The sequence below is a fragment of the Aspergillus thermomutatus genome (genome assembly GCF_002237265.1).
Source record: "Aspergillus thermomutatus strain HMR AF 39 chromosome Unknown NODE_336, whole genome shotgun sequence".
In the NCBI taxonomy this organism is placed as follows: Eukaryota; Fungi; Ascomycota; class Eurotiomycetes; order Eurotiales; family Aspergillaceae; genus Aspergillus; species Aspergillus thermomutatus.
The window spans coordinates 1-26,339 of record NW_020798386.1 but is presented as its reverse complement, the minus strand read 5'-3'; the positions used below and the strand labels follow the sequence as shown (position 1 = coordinate 26,339).

The 26,339-nt window shown below is 50.7% G+C and overlaps 8 protein-coding genes across 8 annotated transcripts; 3 read left to right on the top strand and 5 right to left on the bottom strand.

Annotated features, from left to right (window-relative positions):
* Positions 1-867: 867 nt before the first annotated feature.
* CDV56_103233 (putative Rho GTPase activator Rga) lies at positions 868-4,463 on the bottom strand (the record flags this gene model as incomplete). The annotated part of the gene is made up of 6 exons (XM_026756852.1): positions 868-1,367; positions 1,422-1,517; positions 1,572-3,629; positions 3,690-4,217; positions 4,288-4,318; positions 4,386-4,463. 6 exons carry the CDS (start codon positions 4,461-4,463, stop codon positions 868-870), a joined length of 3,291 nt encoding a protein of 1,096 aa, XP_026610262.1.
* Positions 4,464-6,457: 1,994 nt separating this feature from the next.
* On the bottom strand, positions 6,458-10,510 carry CDV56_102489 (ABC transporter ATP-binding protein; the record flags this gene model as incomplete). Its single annotated transcript, XM_026756108.1, has 1 exon — positions 6,458-10,510. One exon carries the CDS (start codon positions 10,508-10,510, stop codon positions 6,458-6,460), a length of 4,053 nt encoding a protein of 1,350 aa, XP_026610261.1.
* Positions 10,511-13,981: 3,471 nt separating this feature from the next.
* Positions 13,982-18,411, bottom strand: STU1 (uncharacterized protein; the record flags this gene model as incomplete). The annotated part of the gene is made up of 5 exons (XM_026755025.1): positions 13,982-16,244; positions 16,299-17,106; positions 17,177-17,523; positions 17,586-17,704; positions 17,764-18,411. The coding sequence occupies 5 exons, from the start codon at positions 18,409-18,411 to the stop codon at positions 13,982-13,984; spliced, it is 4,185 nt and encodes a 1,394-aa protein (XP_026610260.1).
* Positions 18,412-19,972: 1,561 nt separating this feature from the next.
* On the top strand, positions 19,973-20,911 carry CDV56_101031 (basic secretory family protein; the record flags this gene model as incomplete). Its single annotated transcript, XM_026754650.1, has 1 exon — positions 19,973-20,911. The coding sequence occupies one exon, from the start codon at positions 19,973-19,975 to the stop codon at positions 20,909-20,911; it is 939 nt and encodes a 312-aa protein (XP_026610259.1).
* Positions 20,912-21,353: 442 nt separating this feature from the next.
* Positions 21,354-22,574, bottom strand: CDV56_100784 (mitochondrial 54S ribosomal protein mL44; the record flags this gene model as incomplete). Its single annotated transcript, XM_026754403.1, has 1 exon — positions 21,354-22,574. The coding sequence occupies one exon, from the start codon at positions 22,572-22,574 to the stop codon at positions 21,354-21,356; it is 1,221 nt and encodes a 406-aa protein (XP_026610258.1).
* A 346-nt stretch (positions 22,575-22,920) lies between these two features.
* Positions 22,921-23,315, top strand: CDV56_100644 (uncharacterized protein; the record flags this gene model as incomplete). Its single annotated transcript, XM_026754263.1, has 3 exons — positions 22,921-22,943; positions 23,012-23,194; positions 23,264-23,315. The coding sequence occupies 3 exons, from the start codon at positions 22,921-22,923 to the stop codon at positions 23,313-23,315; spliced, it is 258 nt and encodes an 85-aa protein (XP_026610257.1).
* A 113-nt stretch (positions 23,316-23,428) lies between these two features.
* Positions 23,429-24,757, bottom strand: CDV56_100445 (ribokinase family protein; the record flags this gene model as incomplete). Its single annotated transcript, XM_026754064.1, has 3 exons — positions 23,429-24,291; positions 24,362-24,622; positions 24,694-24,757. The coding sequence occupies 3 exons, from the start codon at positions 24,755-24,757 to the stop codon at positions 23,429-23,431; spliced, it is 1,188 nt and encodes a 395-aa protein (XP_026610256.1).
* Positions 24,758-25,263: 506 nt separating this feature from the next.
* On the top strand, positions 25,264-26,050 carry CDV56_100085 (uncharacterized protein; the record flags this gene model as incomplete). The annotated part of the gene is made up of 3 exons (XM_026753704.1): positions 25,264-25,310; positions 25,435-25,687; positions 25,749-26,050. Coding segments are annotated over 3 exons (602 nt in total), but the record flags the coding sequence as incomplete, so codon positions are not given.
* Between the last annotated feature and the right edge of the window lie 289 nt (positions 26,051-26,339).

The window sequence follows — 26,339 nt, the reverse complement described above, 5'->3', positions numbered from 1 at the left end:
CCCCCCAACTTGCCTGTGTACAGTTTCGTGCTAATTTAGTGGTGCACAGCCAAGGAAGCATCCAAGCGTATCGTTGAGGACTTGTTGTTCACTGCCGGCGTGAACGACACCACCGATGATCTCATTGACGAGCAGAGCCCTAGTGTGATCCGACGGGTAGAGCGGTTGGAAGATGAGACATTTTGATGCAAGAGCATGACTCTGATGAAGCTAACTCGATTCTGAGACAATTCTGATTGGTCAAAGTTGGTTTTGGATGTAATTATATTATCCAGTCTTTCCAGGGCAGTCCATTTACCTTATTCCAACTTGAACTAGCCTTTCAATCGCAAAACTACAGGATGAGGTCAGCGTAACATAGAAGGAGATACCGCTGGACGCTAAGCTGATGCTGAAATCTACTCAGCTGACATCGAATAGCTCATGAATAGTTAGTTTCGTCGCACCTCGAAGCGCAGGATTAGCAATAAGAGCAGGAAGCTGGAGTAGGGTCTCTTCCTGAAACGTCCCAATACGCGATCCGGGCCTGTCAATGGCATGCTTTCGTTTGAATTGAAATAGTGAATAGCTTCGAGCCTGCGGAATAAAATACTCTAAAACGGCAAGGGGATTAAGTACATGTGCTGGGAGAATGCATCAATGGGTATCGAGCGAATTCGCTGATCATCGGAGGAGGGGAGCCGAATTTTGGGGGGGAGAGTGTGATCGAGGGTGAAGGGGTGAAGGGGTGAAGGGAGACCACATAGTCGCGATATATGTACATTGCGACAGTATAAAGGATATGATATGAGACTTGCCCCAAAAAGAAGACATGGAAAAAGTAAGAAAGTAAAGAAAAGGGAGGTTAACTACCAGCTAGAGCCTTAATCAGCTCTGCATACCCATAAAGACTTCTTGACAGTTGTCCACCAAAAATTTCAACACCTCGTTCTTTTTCTGCACGTCAGTCATTTCACGGGCCAAACTCTCCGGTCTCATGATCGTGGGTGCAAAGACGACAGCAATATTCTGGCTTGTCATCAAATTTTCCTTCTCGCGTTCGACTACACGCTTCAAGTGGAACACCAGGAATTCCAGGACGTCCTGGTGGACACGCGGCAGCTCTGCAAGGCTCTTCTGCAGAACCGAAATACGAGCTTCCGCTGAGGTGATTTCCCCGGTCTCGATGATTTTTTCGTACACATCGTAAGTGATAAGAGGCGTTGGCAGCTTCCGGAAGTATTGCTTGAGAGCCGAGGTCACAGCATGGATATCGAGATCGGGATCAGAGATATCGTAGTCCTGAGGAGATCGTTCAAATCCTTCTCGAATGGTCTGAACGGCCGAACTTGCGCCTGATTTACGGTAAATTCCTTCCATATCCATTCCTGTTCAGCGTAATTAGTGTGTAATCTCAGAAGGACAAGAGCATGAGATCTCACCTCGTAGTTCGACTTCTTGAATACAGCGGGTGACAATTGCAGGAATGATGCTCTTTTCATGCTCCATGCGCTGCTCCAAATCGGTACCAAATAGGGCTGCTACAAGATTAGCTCACTGTCAGAGAGACCTTTCAAGACATCAATACGTACCAGTCGGAGCGAGATCTGCTAGAGCCGGAACACTATCAGTTTGAGGCATTCGAGTTCCAGCTTGCTTGTTTTTCTGATTTCCAAAGAATCCGAAACCTTGCCGACTAGGGTCTTGGGTCTGCGAACGTGGGAGACCGGGGCTGGCATCTTGAGCGGCATTGCTGTCGCTTGACATGAAAGCGCCTTTGATACCCTTTGTAACGCCCTTGGCGACGTTCTGCCCACCCTTCTTCCAGTTGAACTTGCGAGGTTGTCCCTTGCGGATACTAACGACCTGCGGTCCAGGAACGACGGTGGCCGGTTCAGCTTCCTCGGACAGATTGGCAGTAGACACGGAGGCAGCAAGATCATTGTTGGCGGCCTTCAATGCATCAATGGCGGACAGGGACTTCTCCTTGCCGTGGGAGTAGATGCCAAGGCCATTGGCACCGCGGTTGCCTTCGACCGAATTGGCCTTGTAGAGCTCTTGAATCTGATGCACCAGCTGATTGTTCAGTTCGGCCAACTGAGCATTCTTGGAGGACAGCTGCTCGAACTCCTGAAAGCTCTTGTCCTTCATACGGTTCAAATTGGCAAGCTCTTCCGCTGCGTCGTTGCGCTTCTGAACCAGCTCCTCGATCTGTGGTGCAAACGACTCCTTTAGCTTGTGGAGTGACTCGACAAAGTCACGCAGGACCTTGCTGGTAATCTTTCCAATGTCAAGAGGCCCGCTGGCGCCACGTTTCTCAGCTTCCAAGTGATCGGTCAAGACGGAAAGTTCTCGCATGACAATCTCCTTTTTCGCATCCAGAACCACCATCGTGGACCGCTTCTCGTTGAGCTCCGTGTTCACCTGCTTGACGTCGGCCGTCGCGTTGAGAACAGCTTCCATTTCCGCAATCTTCTGTTCCTTCTCCAAGACACGCTGGCGCTCTTTGCGCAGTTCGCTTCGGAGCCACGCCACTTCTTCTGAGCGTGACGTCTCCGGGGAGCCTGAGGGGCTGCCGGCATCGAGAACGGGTGTGGTACCATTGACGGGGGATTTGGGCCACTTGGCATCTTTGGGGATGCGAGAGCCCTTGTCGCTGAAGCTTCGGCCATGGCGCACCGAGTTCGATACGCGGCGCAAAAAGGATTCGCTGTTCTGGGCAGCATGCGATTCGTCTGATCCCATGATCCGAGCCATATCTTCTTCCATGGAGAAATCGCCCCCAGCGATGTACCGCAACAACGACGGCGACCCTGGACGGTGAGTGTCCGATTGCAGAGTGCTAACCGAGCCATGACGGGCATGTCGCTGGGACGGCTCCGCATTAGCATCACTGCGGGGAGTACGAGGCGGCTCGCCAACTTTCGACGTGTTCTTCCTGGAGACCGTTTGCTCTGTGGGCTGGTCAATTCCGTCCTCATTTTGAGCGACGGAGGGCGGTCGAGGTCCGAGTTCTTTTCGGGGAATCTGGTGGTGTCGTTTTTCCAACGAATCCCCTCGCTTCGGATGAGGTTGCATGTTGCTTGGAGACGGGAATGAGCGTATAGAATCCACCGACCCGCCCTTCTCATGCAGCTCACGAATCTCGTTCGACGGACGAGATGGGGCGGTCACGGAGCTATCCAGGGTTCTCGACCTTCCAGACTCGACGGTTGAACTGTCCTTGAATTGGGCGCTCGATGACTTGGTGGACTCAGGACTCGGTGTGGAGAAGGTGCTGGCTTCCTTGAGATTGATGGGTAGATCAGCTCTGGAGTTCCGGTTTGATGTGCCCTGCTGAAGATCATGAGTAGAACGAGGTGACCCGTTTGCACTGGCAGTGACATCGTCTCCGCGCCAGCGACCGGAGTCAACGTCGGTCCGTTCCCGTCCTCTTTCCTGGTACGCGATATGGGGGGATGCGCTTCCAGACGGTGGATGCTGGCCTTGAGCCGTGGGAGGTGACTGAGTGCGCGAGGACCGTCCTTCTTCCGAGGGGTCAAATGCGACAGGTATGAGGAATTCTCCTCCGCTGTCGGATTCCGCTTCGCGTGGTACGACCGAGTGACGGTTGCTTCGGTAGGTGCTCGAGGGGAGAATCAAATTATCTGCTGGCACGCAAAGTCAGTGGACCGGAGCCTGGGATTCACATCTTCGAGTCATGAGCTTACCTTGGTTATCAGTGTGCTGGCGAGAAATGGGAGGGCGCTCATTCCTCCCACCGTCCGGCGCGGATGCTGCCCCACGGGAGGTTGCATCATCCAGATAATGATCGACGATCGACTCATCTGTTGGGCGATGCGAGTCAGGTTCTTCTGGCGGAAGAGAGGGCAACGATTTGTCAAGCTTCACGCCCGGCGCTTGCTTTTTACTAGTGGGTACACCGGCCTTCTTTTTCCTCCGGCGTTGCATTAGCGATTCATGGCAGTCCATACAGAAGATACCCTGGGACGTTCGAGCATAGCGCAAATTCTCAATTTTCCTCTTGCAGTTTCGGCAGCGGAAGCACTGAGCGCAGAAGGCTTGTTCACCCGTCAGAATGGCCAAGTCTTCAATCTTGTTTCCACATGAGCTACAGCTGTAAGTACAATTGCTGCAGATCAACGATCCGTCTCCGAGAAGCAGTAGGTGTGCGTCCGAGTCGAGAAGCGTGCCGCATGTGCTGCAGCAAAAGCATTCGATATGCCATCGGTTGCCCGCTACGGAGATTGAAGCTGTCAGCGAAGTTCTCGTCCATGATGGGCAGCCATGTAGGCCAATGCAACTCACCAAGTTCAAAAGCCTTGCCCTCCTCGAGAATCTGTCCGGTGAAAAGTAGAAATTAGCGCGCGAAAATTGTCCCTAGTTCGAATGGAATTCGCGCATACCTCTCCGCAACCCTTACAGGGGAAGGGAACATCGTCCTGTTCCATAGGAGATTCCGGAAACATGCCTGGAGAGTCCATCTTGCACCTTGGCACTCAAGCGACGCTTACAAGGGATGGTATAAAGCGTGATGCAGAAAGCGTCTCCGGGATATCAGGAGGCGGCAGACTCAAGACACACGCCAGTGGCGCGCCTTCGACGTTATATGCGCAATCGTAGGGAGGCAATCAAGTGGTCAAGTGCGGCTAGAGCATCCGACACGAAATCTGTCGCAAATGGGCAAGACAAGCCTGATGGTGCGCTTGGGGTACAGTTGAACAGGCTGACGGTAAACCAAGCGAATCGGGCAGGATCAATTAGGAGGGGCCAATATCACCAGACTCAACCGACTCCAAACCACGGGCTGTAGATTATACTAAATCAGAAAATCATGAATAATTTCGCCGTGGCAACGATGGCAAGGTTCTCGCAAACGACACGCTATTTATCAGGGATAGAGGGAAACGGAAGGAATGGCTCGTTATGCATGCGCCCTGGGAAGCGGGAGAAATGTCAGCTCAGGAACGACGACCACTATTCAGCCGGGGAAGGCAGTAGTCTAGATAGAGGATGAGTTGTAAAGCATATCTCAGACGCACGTACCCCAGACTAAGCTCAGGGCCTCCCATGCAGACAAGGCCCTGCCTTAGATCTCTGACCTGTGTCCCGCAAATGAACAAGAGAGCGGATGGACAGGGGGGGGCAATCTACCCCGGAGAGGGGGGACGGAAAAAGGAATTGGGCCGGTGATACGAGAACAAACTTACAGTGCAGAGGTAGAGGTGTAAAGGGGGGGTAAACAAACCGAATAAGAAAAGAAATCAAGACGAAACATGCACGGCGAGGAGAATTAGAATAGACAGACAGATGGAAAGATAGTAGATAGACCAGATAGTCTACCTCAGCTGAAGCGAAGCAAAGTGTTGTTGTTGTTGGTTCAGGGAGAACAGACGTAGATAGACACTCTCTGGGGGATTGTTTCAGATAAACTCGGGCGGTGTATCGACCAGCAGAAACACGGAATGAGAATGTCCTCGAATTTTGAGAGTAAACACGTGGGCGGAGAATCAGGTACTACAATAAATAAAAGGATGGTAATATTGATGCAAAGATCAGAAAAAGAAAAGGCAGATAGAGGGAGGGAGGGAGCGAGGAACGAAAGAAGGTAGACAGACAGACAGGAGGTTGGTTGGATACAGACAGAAAAGCAAAGGGATGTAATAATGAGGAAATAATAATTGAGGTGAGGCATCTCTGTTATTGCTACAACCTACGCCCTCCTACTGGTCTCTTGCTAATCCTCTATTCAAAGCGATAATAATAGAAGACATTGTTGGAACTGGATCATTCTATCCAGAATCCTATTAATGTCAACCACATCAGATGGATGAAACTCTCAATCAGTCTACGATTGTTCCGGGTGATGCTATAAATATGACAGTCCATCACCCACTCCAGCAGGGCACCATTTAAAACGTTACCAGATACTATCATTTTTTCTCTCTACTCTGTACGGAGTACCGGACTGTCTATCTATATGGAGTAGAGGGAAATTCACCTCACAATTCAACGACACAAGATCTTGGACATTAGATAGTATGACTGCATCGCGAGAATCGTGATCTAATAGCTATCTAGAGCCCGAGATGGCTGCCAAGTGGGTAAATCAAAGATGATCATATCTATCTAGTATCATCATCTAGGCTGTTCTCTGACAATCCTGAAACAGCCGCTTCAGCTGTGCCGCCCGCTCTGACCTCCGTCTGAAAAGACCAGATTCGTCCACGACATAACCGAGACTGAGGCCCATGGTTGTACTCTGGTTATGAAACAACTCCAGCCTCCCAAATCGCTCTATATTGCCTGATGTCTAGGATGTCAGATTATCAATGATATTAAAAGGGATATATGACTTTCCACCGGTCGTTACAACCATTCAACCAGTGTCCCACAGTTCAACCAAAAGACATGAGAGTATATACGGAGTACTATATAGATAAGCTTCTTTCCATGTCCCTTTTATTTAGCGACGGTTTCAAGTCTCCAGCGACTGGTGGATCACACTCGTCCGGTATGTCTCACTCCGCTGGATCAGCTCCTGGTGTGTACCTTGCTCAGCGCATCGGCCGTCTTCGATCAAGAAGATCTGATCGGCCCGGTGAATGGTATTCAGTCGATGAGCGATGGCTACAACTGTGGTCCTTCCTGCCAGGGTCGCCAGAGCTTCCTGGATTCGCTTCTCCGACTCCACGTCTAGCGCGCTTGTCGACTCGTCCAGCAGCAACATGCGAGGCTTGCGCACCAGTGCGCGGGCAATCGACAGTCGCTGGCGCTGTCCACCCGAAAATTGCTTGCCATCATGGCTGCACATCGTCTGATACCCCTGGGGCAGAGTCATGATGACATCGTGGATGTTGGCCATGCGGCATGCCTCCTCGATCTCCTCTTGAGTGGGCTCGTGGCCCGGGCACGCGCCAAGTCCAATGTTGAAGGCAACAGTTCCCTCGAAGAGAACGTTCTCCTGAGGAACCAGTGCGATATCATCGCGGAACTCTGTCCCAACCTGACGAGTGACGTCCACACCGTCAATGACCACTGCCCCTGCATTAGGCCGGTAAAACCTCTCCAGCATGGCAAACGTGGTCGATTTGCCTGATCCGCTAGGCCCCACTAGCGCGCAAAACTGGCCTGGTTTGATGTCAATATTGAGACCCTTCAAGACCGGCCGTTCGGGGCGATGCGGATATGTAAAATGGACGTCGCGCAGTTGGGCGCCCATCCCACCCCTTTCAGCGGCCCGTTGCCGTGCGGAGCGAGCATATTCCTGTGCCTCAATGTCCTGCACTGCGGCTTTCTCCTCGAGAAGGCTGCTGGAAGGCTGGATGCTGTGCGAAGATCCAGGTGTCACTTCATCCTCTGCCGAACGAGTCGTCAGCAGTTCGACGATATTCGACGAAGCCACCCCGGCCTTCGAGATATCGGGCGCAAGGGCGAACATCTGCCCACAAGACTGCGTGCTGAACAAGAGAGCCGGCATGACAATGAAAAATTGCGTCTGGGAATAGCGACCCTCGGCGATCTGTTTCGACCCCCACCAGTACGCCAGGGCATAGACCAAGTTGCTGATGCTAAATGCCAGTGCTAACCATGCATTCCCGTGAAACGTGGCTTTGATGGTAGCCCGGTAGGGACCTTGAAGTGCACGACCGTAAACCTGGTACGATTGCTTCTCCAGCGAGAACGCAGAAACTGCGCGGATGTTGTCGACGGCCTCGATGGTGACCGCTGTAGCTTTCGCAAACGCCTTTTGATGACGTTCGGCAAGTTGCTTTTGCACCCGGAGCTTCATCATGCCCGACACCAGCAGGACTGGAATTGTTGGAAACAATACAATCGTGATCTTCCAAGCAATTGCGAACGAGATCACCAGACCCGCTATCAGGTTGACGGCAGTCGCCAGGAGGAGCCCTATGGTTGTGCCAGTAATGCCTCCCAACGCGGATGCGTCACCAGTGATGTATGTGAGCAAAGTCCCAGGAGTGCGATCCTCCGATTGGTGCCACTTCATGGTTTGGCCCAGTAGCGAGCGTAAAGACAGCACTCGAATCCGATACAACACTTTATCGGCAGCCCAGCCGAAAGCACAGCCACCCACCACATTCGCGCCAAACTCCACCAGAGCGAGGATGAAGAAAAGCAATCCGTAGAGATTGCCGTCATGGCTGATGGCTTCAGCCGACCTGCAAGGACTCAAGCTTCCAACCGTGTGACCAAATACAATAGCCTCTGCCGAGTAGCTGCCGCCGATAATGACAGACATGGCAAGGCCTAGCATAATCCAATGCAAGTTGGGACGGATCAGGGCGACCGTGTACTGTGTGACGAACCACCCAGACCGTGTTCTTTTCTTTTTCGTTTTCCTTTCCTCCTCCTCCTCCTCCTCCTCCTCACTTCCATCTCGAGATTCCGGCGGAGTGTCAGCAACAACCGTGTCCTCCGTGACGTCTGACCCGTTAACGTCGGCGAGAGCTTGTTTTTCGTCGAAGAACTGTCGTGTTTCCGGTGTCGCGTTCAGTTCACTGATCATGTCTCCCGAGATTACTCTGTCTTCTACACTTAGCTTTCCCAGGTTCTGAAGCCGCACCATCTCTGCGTAGACCCCTCCCTGAGAAACCAACTCCATGTGGGATCCTTCCTCCGTAACACGGCCACTCTGGACCACGACGATCTTATGCGCGTTTTTGGCTGTCGCCAGCCGGTGGGCGATTGATACGGTGGTAACTCGCTCGGATACCTTGTTCAGTGCGGCCTGGATAAGCTGCTCACTCGTCGAATCAAGCGCCGCAGTTGCCTCATCCAAAATCAACAAGCATGGTTCCCGAACCAGGGCACGGGCGAGAGCAATTCGTTGCTTCTGACCACCGCTCAGCTGGTTCCCTGCTGTACCTACGTTTGTGGCGAGACCATACGGCAAAGCTTCAATAAAGCCCAGCGCATTCGCATTGGCAGCTGCGTCTTTCACCAAATCCACAATCTCGGACACACAGTTATCATACTCGCGGAGCGCTTCCTTCTCTGAGACGCCTCCTCGGATTTTTTGGGCAAGATCGGGCAGACTCGAGTCGAGGATGAAGGGGGCTAGTCGCTGATGCCGCTCCACCGCAGACGAGACCAAGCCATATGCAATATTTTCCAGAATGGTACGATCCAGCAACGAAGGTTCCTGTTGTACAAAACCGATATTTCCACGCAGGTATCTAACATTGATGTCTCGGAAGTTTTTGTCGCCGATCAGGACACCCCCTGAACCGGGATCGTAGAATCGCTCTAGAAGCGCAACAACTGTAGACTTTCCACCGCCAGAAGGACCCACAATGGCTGTATGCTTTTTGGGGGGGATGTTGAACGTCACTCCTTGTAGAACTGGAACATCCGGGCGCGAGGGATACGTGAAGTGGACATCCTGAAAGCGAATATCCTCTTCACCGAATGCGGCTGTCTTGTCTCCTGAATCAGACGTTCCATCAATGGCAGAAGGCCTGTTGATCACCTGCAAAAGTCTCTCTGAAGCACCTGCAGCCGAGGCGAAGACGTGAATGAAGGGTGCAACCTGACTGAGAATGAATGAGGCGTCGATAAGGACGAAGATAACGGTGTAGACCGCACCCACAGAGGCTCCGGAGCTTCCGTCAGCCACCGATTTTGAAATCATCTGAGATCCTTCCCAGAATGCCAGAGCGTTGGCGGAATAGGCGATGAAGTAGAGACAGCCCAATTGTGCCGCGTGAGTAGTGGCTTTTCTGACGGCATCTTTCCTCGCTTGTGAGAGGTAGCCGGCGAAACGCTTCTCGAGTCGGTCGTTCGCATTGAAGGCATGAACGAGTGTCAGATGCGACAGACTGGAGGAAGCTATGGATGTGGCCGCATTGACCTTCTCGGCCAGACGACCCGCAAATTTCTTGATGTAATGCCCCCCAACAAGTGCCATCAAGAAGAAACAGGGAACCACAGACACTAGCATGCCTGCAATCTTGGGCACTTTGATGAAGGCAACCACATAGGCGGCCACAAAGTACGATAGGGTTGAGATGACGAGACCCACTTTCTCCGATGTGCCGGACTGCACAAGTTCAATGTCGCTGACCAGACGCGAAACAACGTCACCCGAAGGAAGTGATTCGATGAAGTTGGCCTCCTGTTTGATAATACTCTCAAAGTAACGGCGGCGGTAGCGGCGCGCCAGGCGCTCACTCACAAAACACCAGCATGTGCTGTGGGCGTAGATGAAGCAAAAGTTTGCGATCGTGATGTAGATGACATACAACACCTTTGTCCGCACTGCCGAGGAGAGGTCCGCAGAAGCGCGGTCCGAGGAATTGCAAGTCACCGTGTTCAGGTCGTTGATCAGGTCCCCGAAGACGATACCGAGAAGAGGGAAAGGAATACCGGCGCAAATAGCGAAAAACAAGCCCCCAGTTATGAGTAGAACGTCGGCTATTGTGTAGTCCAAAGAGAAGAGAAGTCGTAAATAGGTGAAGGTTTTGCCCAAGTCATCCTTGGTGGGGATATACCTGGTCACTTTTTGCATCTTTTCAAGAAGGCAAACAGGAGGTCAGCTTGTTTCAGGTCCTCAACCATTAGAGGAACCATTGACATACTACTGATGATGCTTGAGTGCCGTTGGCACCATTGGAGCCTTTTTGGCCGACATTGACTGACGATGACCGTGACATGATACCCGTGAGACAGTGGATACTACGAGCTCAATCAAAAGATGCGAGGCAGCAGAAGCGTGATTGTTTGCAGAAATCGTGGATCGTGGTAGTCAATCCGAGTGGTACCCTTTGGCTACCTTCTAATTCAGAGTTCAACGACTATCGATAGCGACGACTCGCACAAGGACAGCCCATGCACTGTTGTACTCTGCATAAACTGATTCGAAGTTGCTTTTCAATGGCCCAGCATTGTAGGAAACGTCCGAAGGATATGCTCGTCCGCTTCGGCTCAACGAGAAAAGCCTTGACTGACAAGCTAGAGCTCCCAGAGAAGGCCAGTTCTCACTGGTAAACCTGGTAAATTGCTTGGGTCAAACAGACATTTTAGGAGCATCTCAACATCGACAGGACAACACTGAGCTTGGGGACGAAGCGTCGTCTTAAGAACTGGTGACTGAACGCAACAGCGTTACGAGAGATTGCTGGAGGGAAAGTAAAAAGACAAGGAGACTATACCAGAGAAGAGGAAGAAGAGAAAGAGCAAATTGATGAGGGACCACTTGCTAATCCATCATACGGGGCGGCACACTAAAAAGGAGAGGGGAAATCCTCCCATGGCGATGGCTCCGGTTGCGGCGCTGATTAAAGATTTGGTCTTCAGGTCCCGTTGACGCCATGGCCCAAGAGACCAGGAAGGACGAAGAAAGAGGGTCCCGTTGTGCATCAGAGTGGAGGAGTCCAGGAAGGAAGAAGAAGCTAACGGAAGGACGAGAGGCGATGAGAGAAAGCCAGGAGAAGGAAACCCCACTTTGGCCGCAGCGACAGGGGACTAGAAAGTAGACTCGTTGAGGTCAGTGCCTTGTGAGGCATGACTTTGAGAAGAGCACAAATTGCTGCAGAAAACAACAGGTGGAAGGGCAAAGATGGTGGATGGACGGACATGAGCGTAGCCAGTGAGAGAGACGCAAGACACAAAGAGACCCAGTGGTGGAGCAGCGTGTAGGTACTTCCTTCGTTTGGACTCCACCAGCCTGTTTGGGAAAAGTGTGCTTAACAATCGGAACTTATCAATCTGATTATTTTCCTGTACCTCTAACCGAGGTGAGACCGTGAGACCACGGGCACTCCGTACAACATAATGCAAGCAGGAATATGACCAATTCGAGTTGATTGAACACAGATATTATAAAAAAAAAATACATCCACTGTTGACCGCATAAATCGACAAGGAAACAAATGAAGAAGATACAGACACAAATTCCATGCCGTAATTGCCAAGTCCTATTCACAAACTCATGTCTCTTGGCATGGGACACTGTGGTCGAAAATATCTCATCTGATAACTCTGTTCGCAAATACAACTAGTACCTCTCTAGTTACCAATGATCATTGATCAACAACGACGATCCTCGGAACTGCTGGTCCACTGTCATAATGTTTCAGTCTCTCATCTGCCTTTTTGTCCAGTCCTTCGGGATTTTTCTGCACCCTGCATGCAAGGTCGCAGTTGCACCGGCAGGTTTTTCCACTATTGGGCTGTAATTGTAAGCCCGTAACAAGCCGACTTTTTCAGTAGAAGCTGAAAACTCAAGACAATTGGGTCTATAAAGCAGCGGTTTCTTCGACTGGCACAAAACTAAATACTACAGTGATTTAATTGCTTACGTAGGACTATGAGAATGAATCACCAGACTTTCTCCCCCAAGGTTCCGGTCGGCTTTGAGGTCTGGGACAACCTACGGACTGCCTAAGACTAGGCAGTTCGGTGATCATCATCATATTCTAGAAGGTCAATAGAAATTGAAGGAAATAGAAAAAAAGGGGGGCTTATAATCCGATAGCTTCTAGTAGTGTACTCTGTACTCCGTACTGCTATGTTCTTCTCTTCTCCCTTTTGAGTTCTATGTTCGTTTATCTAATCTGATCGATTGATAATTTCACTTTCTGACGCCAAGACCGTCGCCACCTCATATCTCAACTGCTGATGATCAACCATCTTCTCCCATATTTTGAATACGAGCGCATGTAAGAGCAATCCATGTCCCCAAGTAGAAAAATATAGATTTAAGTCGCTCGTGGAGTGCTCAATTTCCTCATACGAGCCGGTCATTACGTAGTAGTCAAGTAACGAGCAGGATTACTTCTCTGCCCCTGACCAAAACCACACTCGATTCTCCAGAAACTCCACATGGTTGGAAAATCACAATAACAACCATGTAGTCGTTCCATCATTCCATGATGACCCCGTTTAATCCACTGGAATGAGTCAACAGTGAAGACTTAAGCAAGGTGTACTGTGTGCAATTTGTGCTGCTTCAACTGTGATCTAATCTGATCATCATCTAATCAGATTGACCGGCATTATCTCATTGGATGCGCAAACGACCCCTTTACGAAAGTCTGTCCATGGGGACTAGGTACCTCAGTTACACACTACTGAATGCCCGCTGTGCTTGAGTCCGTATCCGTTCGTACTCAGTTGAGGTGGACTAAGAAGGCCTCTCTCGTCTTCAGAGCCGCTGGCCATCTTGTAGCATGCAGTACTCTGTTCATCCATGCTTATCGCGTCATTTTACTGACTGGCCGCAGCCTTTGCGTGATTCAGCGTCCTTGCATTTTCAGTCCTGAAAATTCCCTGTAATGTGTTCACATCCAGTGTGCTGATACAGCCTGGCTGACAGCGGAAGGTCAGGAATGGAAGAAGGAAGGCACAGAACGAAGAGAAGCGGAGGAGAAATCAGGACCTAAATGCTCCGCTGGGACACATTCACGGTGTAGCAGAACAGGACCTCTTGGCATTCATGAGACATGAGATACACAAATTTTGACCAGTCAGCCCATCAGTCCACGACCAACTTACCCTGAGTACATTCCGACGTCTCTCAGACTTCGTTTCTGACAGACTAATCCACAAGAGTAGGATAGCATTGAGTTAGGAAAGCACGTGCTATCACATAGCGATCGGGAGAATATGAAAGAAACTACGTTGTAAATAGTTGGGAATTAGGGGAATTGAGGAAGAGAAAATCAGAAAGACATTAAAGGGGCGGGCAAGAGAGGGATCGAAAGAAGGAGCAACAGCTTACTGATCGACGAGTCCAGGATCCCGACTGCGCGACTACGAATCTAATGGATAGCTAGGAGATGTTACGCTCGGCCCAGTGTTCCTCGTCTCTTGAGCTCCAGGGAAGTGAGGCGATAGAGCAGAGATCGACCATCCAACCGATGACCTGCAGTCAGTATGTGCTAATGATGCGATGAGTAAGGTCTAAACGTGCAACGGTAAAGCCATGCAGTGTAATGATGATGATAGTGATGTTGTTAGTGATAAATACAGTGTTTCCTCACTTCTTAAAGATATAATAAGTCAACAGGTTTCGGGAATTTTCCCGAGGGTTTCCTAATACTCGCCAGAATTCCTCCTCGTTGGCGATCATTCCGTGTAATTGCACACATAATTGAACAGCAAGCCTCCTCACATCGGGTTGGCGATCCGCTAACTTGCTGGCAGCGAACTGTCCGAGACGCTCCAAGACCAGGTCCGGTACGCGAGACTTGTCGGCATTCAGACGATTGAGAATCCGAGTCAACATACTAACCCCCATGAGGATCGACCGATACTCCCGATCATCTTTCTCCTCCGTAATGATAACATCCAAAACAGAATCAATAACATCAGCAGGCTCGCAAACAGTAATGATATCATCGGCCGTCTCCTCTAACCCGCTCACGATATGACAATTGGCATCATAATACTTGCGAGCGAGCACCAAAGCACCCAGAGCCTTGGGACAGTACGCCGAGAAGTAAAGTTTGTTGTGAGTAAACATAAATCGAATCGTGAGAAGAACCTGAGTCTTCAGATCCAGCGGTCGGCCGAGGGGTTGCCTCTTCTCGTCAGGCGAACTTTCCAGTTCGTCGAACAGCGCCAACAACATTTCGTCGTATTTCTCCTCGTCAGTAAAAATAGAATCATGGTATTTGATAAGTCCTTGAAGCTTGCGATATCCAAGAATATCCATAGTCTTGGTGCGAATACGTTGAATGCCCTTGTCGAGCATCTCTCGGGCCTTGGTGGGATCCTTGGAACGTGGGCTAACACTCGTTCGTCGCTCCGCTGTCTCAACCTTCTTCCAGCGACGGCGAGAAGGGTCGTCAATAGGTGTCGTTGTTTCATCTTCAAGTTTGTTCGCAGCATGTCGAACTTGCTTGTTGGCCCGATGCGAGGGCTCATTCGAGGTAAGTTCTCCGAGGACATTGTGCTTGGGCGGAGATCGATGTGGTAAAGATACGTTGGTTGTTTTGGAGTCGATAACAATAGCATTTTCATTGTTGGCCGTCCATAATGGAGACCCAGTCGCCAACAGAGAAGACAGTAGTTCGGACGGTTTCGAAGAATCTGCGACTGGGTCGGGATGATGAGTTACTGGCAAGGGAGGGTCCGCGAAGAGGCTCTGATCCGTTTGAGCGTCGGAATTCGGCAGTTCCGATGCTTCAAGGACAGAACCTGCTCCAGTCAGAAATCCCGAACCAGTAAGTAGATGCGGGGCCAATTCATCCTGAATGCTTACCCTCTTGTTCGAGACAATTGGGGATTCAGAATGTACCTTGGAGGGTTGAGGGGTTTGATTTTCGGTCAGTGTCATTGCTGCATCATGAATCTCGCCGTGGTCTGATCTGGCTGGGGTGTTATCTTCGAAGATAGCTACCGGTGTCGCTTTTGCTGCATGTTCTCGGGAATCGCCCGGATTGGACACCGGTTCAGCAGGTGTATGGTGTATCTGTGTGGTTGGGGATGTGATAGCAATTTCATCGAAATTGCCTGAACCCTGGGTGAGCTGCGTGCGAGGTGTAGAAGGTGTCCCGAGTGAGACACTGTTCGGTGAACGTGGGGTTCCCACAGCGACAGAAAACTCGCTACGGAGCGGAGACTGACGGGGGATGCTCTCATTCGAATTGTTTCTCGAACGAGTGGGTATTGGTTTTGAAGGCTGTCTGGTATGCGCGTCGTGGGATCGCGTCTTAGAGATGACAAGTCGTTTAGGCCGATCTCTGGTTGTGCCAACAGGGTCCGTCCTGTCACGAGACCCAGTGCTGCTAACTGATTTCGAGGATGGTGTGGAAGATTTTGACTTGATTGCGCTTGGAGAGCCGCCAATCCGATTGCCGTGTTTTGTGCTGGAGTCGGTTGCGACAGACCGACGTGCAGCATATGGGTCCGCAGTTGCGGGACGATTCAGTTCAGGTCGGCGAGGTTTCGCCGCCGGTCGCATGGGCGCAGAGGAGAGCGAAGATAAAGCGGTGCCTGTTGGCACTGTCCGAACAGATGATTTGGAAGAGGACGGAGCCGAAGAATGTTTGTCGGACAAAGCCGACTGTGCGGATTCCGGGCGAGGAGGTGGCGCGGCTTTCGCTGGTGCAAGCCGAGCTTTTTTGTGTGCGGCAATCGCTTCCTTCAGAGCAGAGCGACCTGCGAGGGAGGATGTACTGCTTGCCAGGCCCTTGCGCGAGGGAGCAGAATCCTTTGGGGGAGGTTGGTGCGCATTGGGGTTGGCTGGGTCCTTTTCTAACAAAGAACGGGATTTGGGATCAAGATTGGAGAGAATACTTTTCGCGGTTAGTCATTGTATAGTACACGATGCAAGACAGAGGGACACTTACTCATTGGCTCTGTTGGGCCACACTCGGTAATACGACCAGAAAGTACCACGCATCGCCTCTCTCACACCAGGGTTGGCGTCGGCAAGGCATTTCTTGACACTTTTTTCAATCATATCCAAACCTCCGCCATGTTCAATCGAACTCTTATGATGACTTTGCTTTTGAATCAAGGTTTTAAGCCAACCGGCCGCAAAAAGGCGAAGCTGGACATTCTTATCCTGACAAGCTCCGGAAACGTGCTGCAGAATACGCGTGGTGAAAGTGACATTTTCGATCAGAGCATCGACCGTGGCGTTACCGTTTTGGGCACTAATCTTCTTCATGCCGCCACAAAGCTTGATCAGGTTTTGCATCATGATTTCGACCATGGAGTCGATCCGAGGACCGCATCTCTTCGCAATATCTTGTATCAGAAGGCATCCGATGGTTGAGAGAGTCGTACGAAGAGAATTGACAACTTTGAAGATGCCATCCAACATGGTCTTCAAACCGGCAAGATAGGCTGGCGAGTAATCGTCCGGCGCGTTGCCATGGGTGAGGCGCCTGAGGGTGAGAACATCTTTTTCGCGGCGGATCCAGTTGTCCTCAGACTCCCGACCTTCGAAGTGCGGCATCATGTCGCGAAACATTTCATCGACTTGTCTTGACGATGAAACATAAAGGGCTTCGACCTTTTCACCTTCTTGTGAAGCAGGCCGAGAATTTGGTAGAGGCAACCCCTCAGCAGGGCCCGTGTGAGAGGCGACAGCCCAGTTTGGCTCGCTCTTTACAGTAGTAAGACGGCTCTTGGGGCGCTCCATTACAATGACTGAGAAATGGCACAGGAGAGTCAGGATCAAACGCGGTTAATTGCGGTGAGACGAGATGACCAAACTCACCTTCCTTGGTAACTTCCTTCTGATTCTCAGAACGAGAAGACAATACCGAGACTGGCCGAGGAGGCAAAGGCTCCGTGTACGAAACAGAGGGCTGTGGGAGCTCCGTTCTGGAAGCTGGTCGTTGATGGGCATTGTCCAGGCGGGAAACTGATCTGGATGATTGTGTTTCCGCACGAGATACAGGACGATGAACAAGAGCTTCAGCTCGTGAAACAGGTCGTGAGGCCATATCCATATCGGAAGTACCGGGTTCGATGCTTGCGAGAATTGCATTCACAAAGGATTTTCTAACATTGTGTGCAGCCATTTGTCTTCTCAAATCGGCCTTGGCTCGTTCAGAGGCGTGTCTAATTACTGTTAGTAATGGGAAAAAGACATTTGAAAATAATGCAATCAGAGGGCCACGGACTCAAACAATTCAATAACAGTGTTCTTGGCCGTATTTCTCACATTGCTGTCTGCATCCTCCAGGCACGCAACGAGACTCGACACATACGAGCGAAACAAAAGACCATAGTTCTTAGTCATCTGCGAGGCAATGGTCAGAATGATGAGGAAAAGCCATGAAGATTGAAAGGGGGACTCACGTTCGACAGCCAGATCATACTCATTTCTTTGGCTCTTGGGTTTCTGCCAACGAGCGCCTGTCCAAGAACACATTGCTCAACTTCTTCGGGGGCTGCCAGCCACATATCGGTAAATGATTGCGCAGCTTGAGCACGGATACGTTCTTTATGGTCTCCTAGACGCTCTACAAGCAAAGGATACAAAGCACGACATTGAAGCGCGACCAAATGATGCAGCTCCTGAATGAGTAGCCGCTTCAGAAAGTGGCCAAGCGTGGAGAAACCGGCTCCGGACAGAGACGAGTGTTGAGACGAAATTGCCAGGCGTATGGACTCAAAAATCGACGGGATTGCCCCCTCCGGGACATTTTTCTGCTTGATGTCGGATTTGACGCATTGGAGATGGGCAACCTTGGTATCGATCGACATATTGGAATTCTTCAAAGCCGCCACCAACTCCGCCGCCTTGAACTCCATCCTGGAAATGAAATTTTTGGCCTCCGCTTGGGTCAAAACAAGAGGAACATAGAGGTAACAGAAGGTAAAGAGGTAGCACAGGAACTTGTGAGGGCTACAGGAAATCAGTAGAGTAAGGACCAATGCAAGCGTAATACGGTCCCAGGCAGATGGTTTCAAGAAACCAGCGGGCACTATTCTGCAAGACTCCATGATGAATGATTAGCCGACAAGTTTCAGAGCTTCTGAAATAGAGAGCTTTGGAATGAAAACGTAATGTTTGAGAAGAGTTGAATCGCAGTGAGTTCGCCGTTGAATCGCTGTGGAATCGCTGTGGAACAAGATAACTGTGATGGGGAAGAGAAAGAAAGGGTGGGCGATCGAGTGCGAGGAAGATATACTGTCAATAAGACGACGACGAAGGAAAGTGCACATACCTGGCTGTAGGAGAGGCAGTCGCGAGGTCGAGGCCACTGTCAATGAGTTCCGACGGAAAGCACTGAGGCACCGCTGGCGATGAGAAAGGACGGTTGGAGGGAAAGGTAAAGTTGGAGAGGTGAAGTTGGATATGGAAAGAGGCGATGGACAGAGGAGATGTCCGATAAGCGATTAGACGCGGCGATAAGCGCTTCCAAAGTCTTCCACGGCAGACAGTGAGAGTCTAATGTGATGAAGAATATTCGCAATGGAAATAATGTCCGCCGGGCAATTATAGGATAGATGTCGCTGCAGGGAGTAACAGGAGTAGCGGAGCACACTTGTTGCGAGGGAATAACTTGGTCTTGTTGCCTTTTTTCGCTTTGTTTACCCGATGGTCGCAGGAGCCATGGTCACAGCGAGGGAGACCGAGTGGGGGAAAACACAATCTGCTTTTGGTGAGCCGATGCTGCCCAACTGCTTTGGTTCGGGCGAGGATTGAACATACCTGGGATAATGTGTGAATGCGATTCTCAATTAATGAGGTGGATTGAGTGTAGGTAATGTGTAGCTGATAAGATAAACGGAAAGGAGGAGGAAAGGGGTGAGCTAGGGATTTTTTTTCGTGTCGCAGAAACGGAAATGTGCTATGTCAACAAGTAGCCCCTCCCAGTCTAGTGCAGATATATATCCACACAAGGCGCAGTGAAGGATCAGCCTACAATGTGAATTCGTTCTACATACCTACTCAATACATGAACAAGCACAATAATGAATCTGTAAAACATATTTTATAGTATTAAATGATATTCCTGATTGACTCAGTAATTTGTTAAGCCCACAAGTGATACTCCTAGCAGATCACTCGACGCCATGTCCGAGTCGTACTTGACTCCGCGCGATCGCCCCTCCAACAGGTGGATCTTTTCAATCAGACATCAGACACTTGGACCAAGAACATGCGGAGACTGAGATTGCCGACTTAAGAGTTGAGGGTTGTTTGTCAAGGATGGTTGCAAATAGATAACTTGTGGAGTTGATTGGTAGTCTTGTTTGCATGAACCTCGTTACTGTTGAAGACCAAATAGGTAAGGTGTATAGGTACTAAACCTGTACCTACATTTTGCATACTTGCGCCTTAACAGTGCAAGTATATCCTGCGTACCCGAGCTCATGGCATCTGCGGCTAAACGTCAGTGTCTCAGCTCTGCGTAATGAATCTTATCTCTATGTCCAGACATGCATCGAGTTCCACATGTAAGCTGTCGTTATTTTCTGGACGATAGGAGCTAGGACAACCCACAATTTCGTCGCACCTCTCAAATAATCTCTGCCATGATTCAGAGAGGCAGCCGTGATGACATCTTCGACAAGCCCGCTCCCCTCCGCAATCCCCAAAACCATCCCTCGACCCAATGAACCCCAATCAAGCCAAGGCCGAACAACATCAGGCGAAATATCGCCAAAGCCAGTGCCAGAGCTTCCCAGACCCAAATTCCGTCTACACATTAACGATCTACGCCATCCGGCTACGCTATCGTTCATTTCCCTGGTCCCCGATGTGGCATCGACCCTCGAAACCGCGTTGAATGCCATTGTACGGCACCTCTATACACCACCAAACAAGTCGAGCACTAGCCCAGCTAAGCAATATCCCAGACCGTCTTTCACACCATGTATCCCTCCCACACGCTCCGTGACGGTCCTCCTCCGCGATATCGGCGGAGTAGCGTACACCACCGGCATAGAGCTCGACGATGACCATAAGGAAATCCACTTGTCTCTATCATACATCAAGTCCAGCGCGGAAGAACATCCAGACCCCACTGCCGAAATCACCGGCGTCTTGACCCATGAGCTGGTCCATTGCTACCAGCATACCGCGCCGAAGGGAGATGAGCATGCCTCCGTGCCTCGTCCCCCGGGTGGTTTGATTGAAGGTATTGCCGATTTTGTTCGTCTGAAGGCGGGCCTCGAGCCTCCGCATTGGAGGCGACCAGCATCTGCCAAGGAACGACCGTCGAAGTGGGACGAGGGCTATCAACACACGGCGTACTTTCTGGCGTGGTTGGAGGATGTGCGGGTCGGGAAAGGCGCTGTTGGCATGCTAAACGACCGACTGCTGCGGGTCGGATATGTAGGCGAGGAGTCGGAGTCTGGAAATCAAGACACACAGAGCTTCTGGAGGGGGCTGTTCGGAACGGGTATTTCGCAGCTTTGGGAAGAATATGGCGAATATTTGGATCGCTCTAGGAATAGTGGTAACTGGGAGGACGAGATCATCAATCCCGAGTAACATGATCTGTGCTACTATCAAGCGCTGCCCGCTAGAAAGATACATTCTCAACGTCCTGCCGCGGGAAAGGAATAGTAGTACTACTGATGTCTTGATTTCTATTCAGTAATATTTCAGACTGAGTCTATTGGACTTCTATACACCGATACCTCCTAATGTAAGTATCCATTTCCTACCCACATTCTGTTCCGATGTCCAATCCCTGGAGGAGAAGAAAGAATCGGGAGATTTGACCAAAACAACGGCACAACATGAAGAGAAATAAACAAAATAGGAAAGACATGGAACGAATAGAATAGATTGCCCGTACTGTACAACACCTGATCTTGTAAACAAATAGTAAGTAGAAGTTCCTTTGTCGAACTGTCCCTTGAACAGTCATTTATGTCAAAATAATACATCACCATCGCGACATTGGCATCGGATCGTTTTCCAATTTATCTTACACAATCACCTCACCCAAGTCGACATGGACGGGCTTCCAGGGCGCAGCGCCCTCTTCTTCCATCGAGCTGGGCACACGAACATTCAGTGGGCTGTACAAATACCAGCCCTTGAGGGCGGCCACAGCAGCCCTCGACCGGGCCTCCATCAGACTGGCGCCAGCGCCTTCGCCCAACTTATCCTGACCAGAGTAGATACCGACAACAAAGACAGGGTGTCTGCTCTTACGACCAGTTTCACTGATGATCTTGGCGACAGGGGGTTCGAAGTTCTCTCGCGCACACAACCGGGTGAGGTCACGAGCTGGCTGGGAGAAATTGAACAACTCGGAGATGTTGAGGTGTCGTGACAGGATATGCTGCTCAAAGAAACGCTTGGCAGCAGGGCGGCCAGCATGCAGATAGATGGCGCCCATGACGGCGCGCACAAAAGTCGCACTGGCTTGTTCGGCCGTGACGCCTTGAGCATTCTGGGATTCAGCGACAGTCTGGGCCGCTAAGTCGGCGACTTCTTTGACCGGATCGCCGAATTCGTTATCGTAGACAATTCTAGATGTCACCGACTTCCTCCATGACTTCCGATGCTCGTTGGGCCTTGCTGTACCGGTGACTGGTTCCGCATTAATGTCCATGCCAGGAGAGACCCTCTTGAACTGCAGAAGGCCAGGGTCGACCTCTCCTCCAGGGGCGACAGCCATCTCGACACCCCATTCCCTAGCCATTGCGGCAAGCGTTTTTGGTCCGACATACGCATACATGGCCGCAAAGATCACGGTCAGGGGAAGTCGGGGATATGTGCATATGAGGTGTTCAGAGGTGTAATTCGTGAGGAGGTCATGGCCCAACGTAGCCAACGATTCATTGTTGAAATCTGGATTCGGATCCGCTGACGAGTCCACCAGCGAACGTGCTAGTGTTTCGAGGGGTAATCGCGAAGGGAGGTAGAGTCGTGCATGGAGCGCGGCAAGTTTTGCGGACTCGCGTGCGGCTTCAACCGGCGGAGAAGGGAGGAGGTATCTCGACTGTCGTGAGTTGGAGGGAGGAATTGGTGAATGCAAAGGTTGCTCTTCAATCATTCGGTGTTCTTCGGCTCCAAGAACAGGCGAAGATGTCGACTGATACCGTAAATTAGCACAGAGACGTTGGTGCAGGCGGCCGTTGGTTCGTGCCCGTGGTGAAAGGACCGAACTGCTCCATCGAAGGAGCTGCAGCCTTTTCATCTGGACAAATGTGTTATCCCCGAGGGGCTTGAGCCAAGAGAGACCGAGAAAAAAAGTATGACCGTCCGGAAAAATGTGGTGCAGGGATATGGGGAAATCCAGAATGCTCAAGTATATCGGGTATGCGAACTTTTGATCGCTGGAGAAAAGTTGGGCTCAGCGGAAGTCACGGGATCCGGTGATCGTGTGCTGGCGCTAAGTCATTTTTGGTGCTAGCGTCATGGGTTCTCTGGATGAGGGACGTCGATGGTCGAAGTCCGTTTCAACCCGCCTGAATAAAGCGCTTTTCCCGCCAGCCATTGTCAAACCGTCCTTTCGTCCATTCATTTATCTCTCTACAGGCAAGATGGGTGGAGGCGGAAAGATACCGTAGGTGCCTGAGTCTACCGTGATGCGGTAAGATGTTGCTACAGTGGGCTAACTCATCCACATCGCAGGTACCCCAAGGAAGTCTGGTCTCCAGCTGGAGGCTGGTATGCTCAGCCTGCAAACTGGAGAGTCAACACTGCTATCATGGGCGCTGCTATCCTTGGTGTTGTCGCAGTTACCTGGAGCATCAGTGCCGAGCGTGAACATCGGGACAGAATGCCAGAGCCCGGCAGATTCTTCCCCAGTCGCTAGTGAGTGGACCACCCTTCCCTTTCCCATTATGTGGCAATCGCATGCTGATAATACATTTCTTCTACCAGCTGGAGCAAGCAAATCATTGAACACGAGAAGCAGCAAGCTACCAAGCAATAAAAGCGCGATGGTGGGAAGAGAAGTGGAAACGATGGAAGAGTTCTATAGCATGATTTGTCTTTGTTTCATCTAATTGCGGGCTGTACGACAATAGAAGGGCGTTCTCCGATCGGTCAGTTGTTCCGAAAGTGCTTCTGGGGAGACTCTTCGAGTGTTCGATACAATCTCTGCGTGTACAGACGGACTCGTTCCGTAAATTCAGTTCCATTCCACAGTTCCTTCCCCTCGCTTGAGATTGTTATACGAGGCACGCCAATCTGTTCCACCACAAAGCTTGCAGCGACAGTGGCGCATATCAAGGCTACCAGCATATCTCTGTGCTTTGCCGATGTCTTGGTGATACTCTGCCAATTTCCACACTCCGAAAGCACGGAGGTAATGACTTGGGCCTGATCTCTTTCAGAACTGATAAGGCCTTGTGCCAAAGCCCCCAGAAACGAATTACCAGCTCCCGTAGGATCCACGATAGCTGTAGCCCCAGAAGTGCCAGGCTGATGGTAGGCGGGGAGCCATATCCTCTGTGTCCTTGAATATGTGTAGCTACCGTCTTTCCCTGCTCTAATCACCAAATGCCCTTCGCCTTCAGGCCCGATGCCTGACCTGAGGATCCTTGTAACGACATCACGACCAAAATCGCTATCCTCGGTCCATCCAGGCTGGCCGAACATCATGCCCAGCTCCAGCTCGTTGGGACTGACCACATCGACGACTCGGGTTGCTGCCAAGAATTTATCCTGTTCCTCCGGTGTACATAGATCAGGTACAGGCTCCCAGATGAAGATCGGTCTGCCCGTGGCGCCAATGGCGGAAGGGGCCTTGCCCTCCTTCCGCAAATCGTCACGTCTGCGCATTATATCTTCGACAATGGTAAGGCAACGAGAAGAAGAGCAGACCATGTGGAATGTCTTTGAGAAAACCTGCGAGTCGGAGAGCATTGAAGGCTCAAGTCGCAATTTGGGCGTCAGATACTTGAAATCTGTTCCGATTTATCATCATCTATCATTTCTTAACAGCACGACGGTTGCAGAACGAGAGAATATACCGACCTCGCTTTTCATTCGGCCCATATCCATTCCATGCCCTAGTGGTCAGTCTTCCAGGATCCTCTCTGATAACGCAATGGGTATTCCATGCCTTGATGATGCCTAGAGCTTCGGTAGGAAAATCTGAGCCAACGTCCACAATCCAGCTTACGGAGCTCGAATGTTCCTTCCCAGCGACAAGGCGGGCACCGACTACAGCATAAGAGGCTGCACCACCAATGATATTTTTCACATTGGGTCTAGATCCTCCAAAGTCGATATCATCTAGGTATGTGAGTAAGTATTTGATGTGCTGCAGCGATTTGTCCGGCAATGACCGTGCAATGATAGCATACCGAGGATGAACATGCCCAGAGTGCAGAACTCGACATTGCCCTCGACTTGACTATCCGGCCTCATATTCTGTATTGTGACTGAAAATTGAGCTCAACACCTATCAGTAATCCAGACAGAAGTCGAACTGCAGGTACTACCTAGGTACGTCGCTCATCCTCAGCGGGGGAATCAGAGGAGAGCTGAGTGATAAGGATACCGTACCTACCTTAATTGATGAGTTGGTAAATTTGATACAGATTGGTACACACAACGTCATGTTCAACTGTGCAACTCTTTGATTATACGTGTACTGTACTGTAAAGCCCCACACAGTGGAGCTTGCGGCCTCAAGGAACAAACGGGTCAAGAGCGTCTCATCATCGTCTGGACTCTGGAACCCGACACCGTTGCAGGAATCAGGCATTCCCAGGTGGTAGCTTAGAGGTTGAAGTTACTCGCCTTCCGTCTTATGCTCGTCGTATTCCTTGAATTCAGCCAAAGTAAGGGTATCAGAGAATTAGACCCTTGGAACCCAGAGTTGTTCTTCCTAGTTTCGTTGTCCTTGCTTCGCCAGGGGTTTGGTCTTCAAGATGGCAACCAGCAACCATATGCATAATCTGACTACTCTTATCAAGCGGTATGTACCTGAAGAAAGTCTCCGAAGCTTGAGCAATAAGCTTCAGCTAAATCCCCCATGATTTGATTCATCGTCGCATTGGTTTGCATATTCCATTTCACTGACAATGTATACTTGTCGACAGGCTGGAAGCCGCGACCTCCCGTCTGGAGGACATGGCTATGTCGCTGGATGACCCTCACTCGCCGAAACACGTCGGAAGTGCAGCTACTCCTGAACCTGCAGCGCCTACACCGGTGAATACAGTTGCTCCGCCAGCGCCTCCCGCGGCCCCTTCGCTTCCGCCCCAAATAGAAGACTTCGATGCATTGATCAATGGGGATGTTCGAAGCTTCGTGGATCTCGGCGAGAAGATTGGTGGTCTTGTGGCAGAGCAGGTGAGCAACTCGAGCTTAAGGCTTTCTTCGTATGTGTCCGCCTATCTAACTTCTTCGACAGTCCAGGGCTGTACTTCAAGCTTTCGAGGCCGAGCGCACCTACCTTTACGTCTCGACAAAGGCGAGAAAGCCCGAACCTCAGCCACCGGAGCTTATGACTGAGCTCCATAACGCTTCTGATACCATCAATAACCTCCGCGAGTCGAACAGAGCCTCCCCTCTCTTTAATCACCTTAGCGCTGTTGCGGAAGGCATTGTTGCTCTGGGCTGGTTCTTCGAGTCTAAGCCTGCTGATTTCGTCAGCGAGATTGTCGGAGGCATCCAGTATTATGGTAACAAGGTGTTGAAGGAGTATAAGGAGAAGTACGAATTCCACTGTGGGCTAGTCTAATCAATCCGTGAATTGCTGACTTTGCAACAGGGACCAGACTCACGTTCAGTACATCCAAGCCTACTACCAGATTTTCAAGTCGCTAGCTGCGTACCTGAAGAAACATTATCCCAAAGGACTCACCTGGAACCAGGAGTCTGGTATTGATGCGCAAGAAGCGCTCAGGCAAATCAAAAGCGGCGCTTCCGGCCAGGCAGCACCACCACCACCACCTCCTCCACCTCCCGTGCCAACTCTGAACGTCCCTGGAGGAGTCCCACC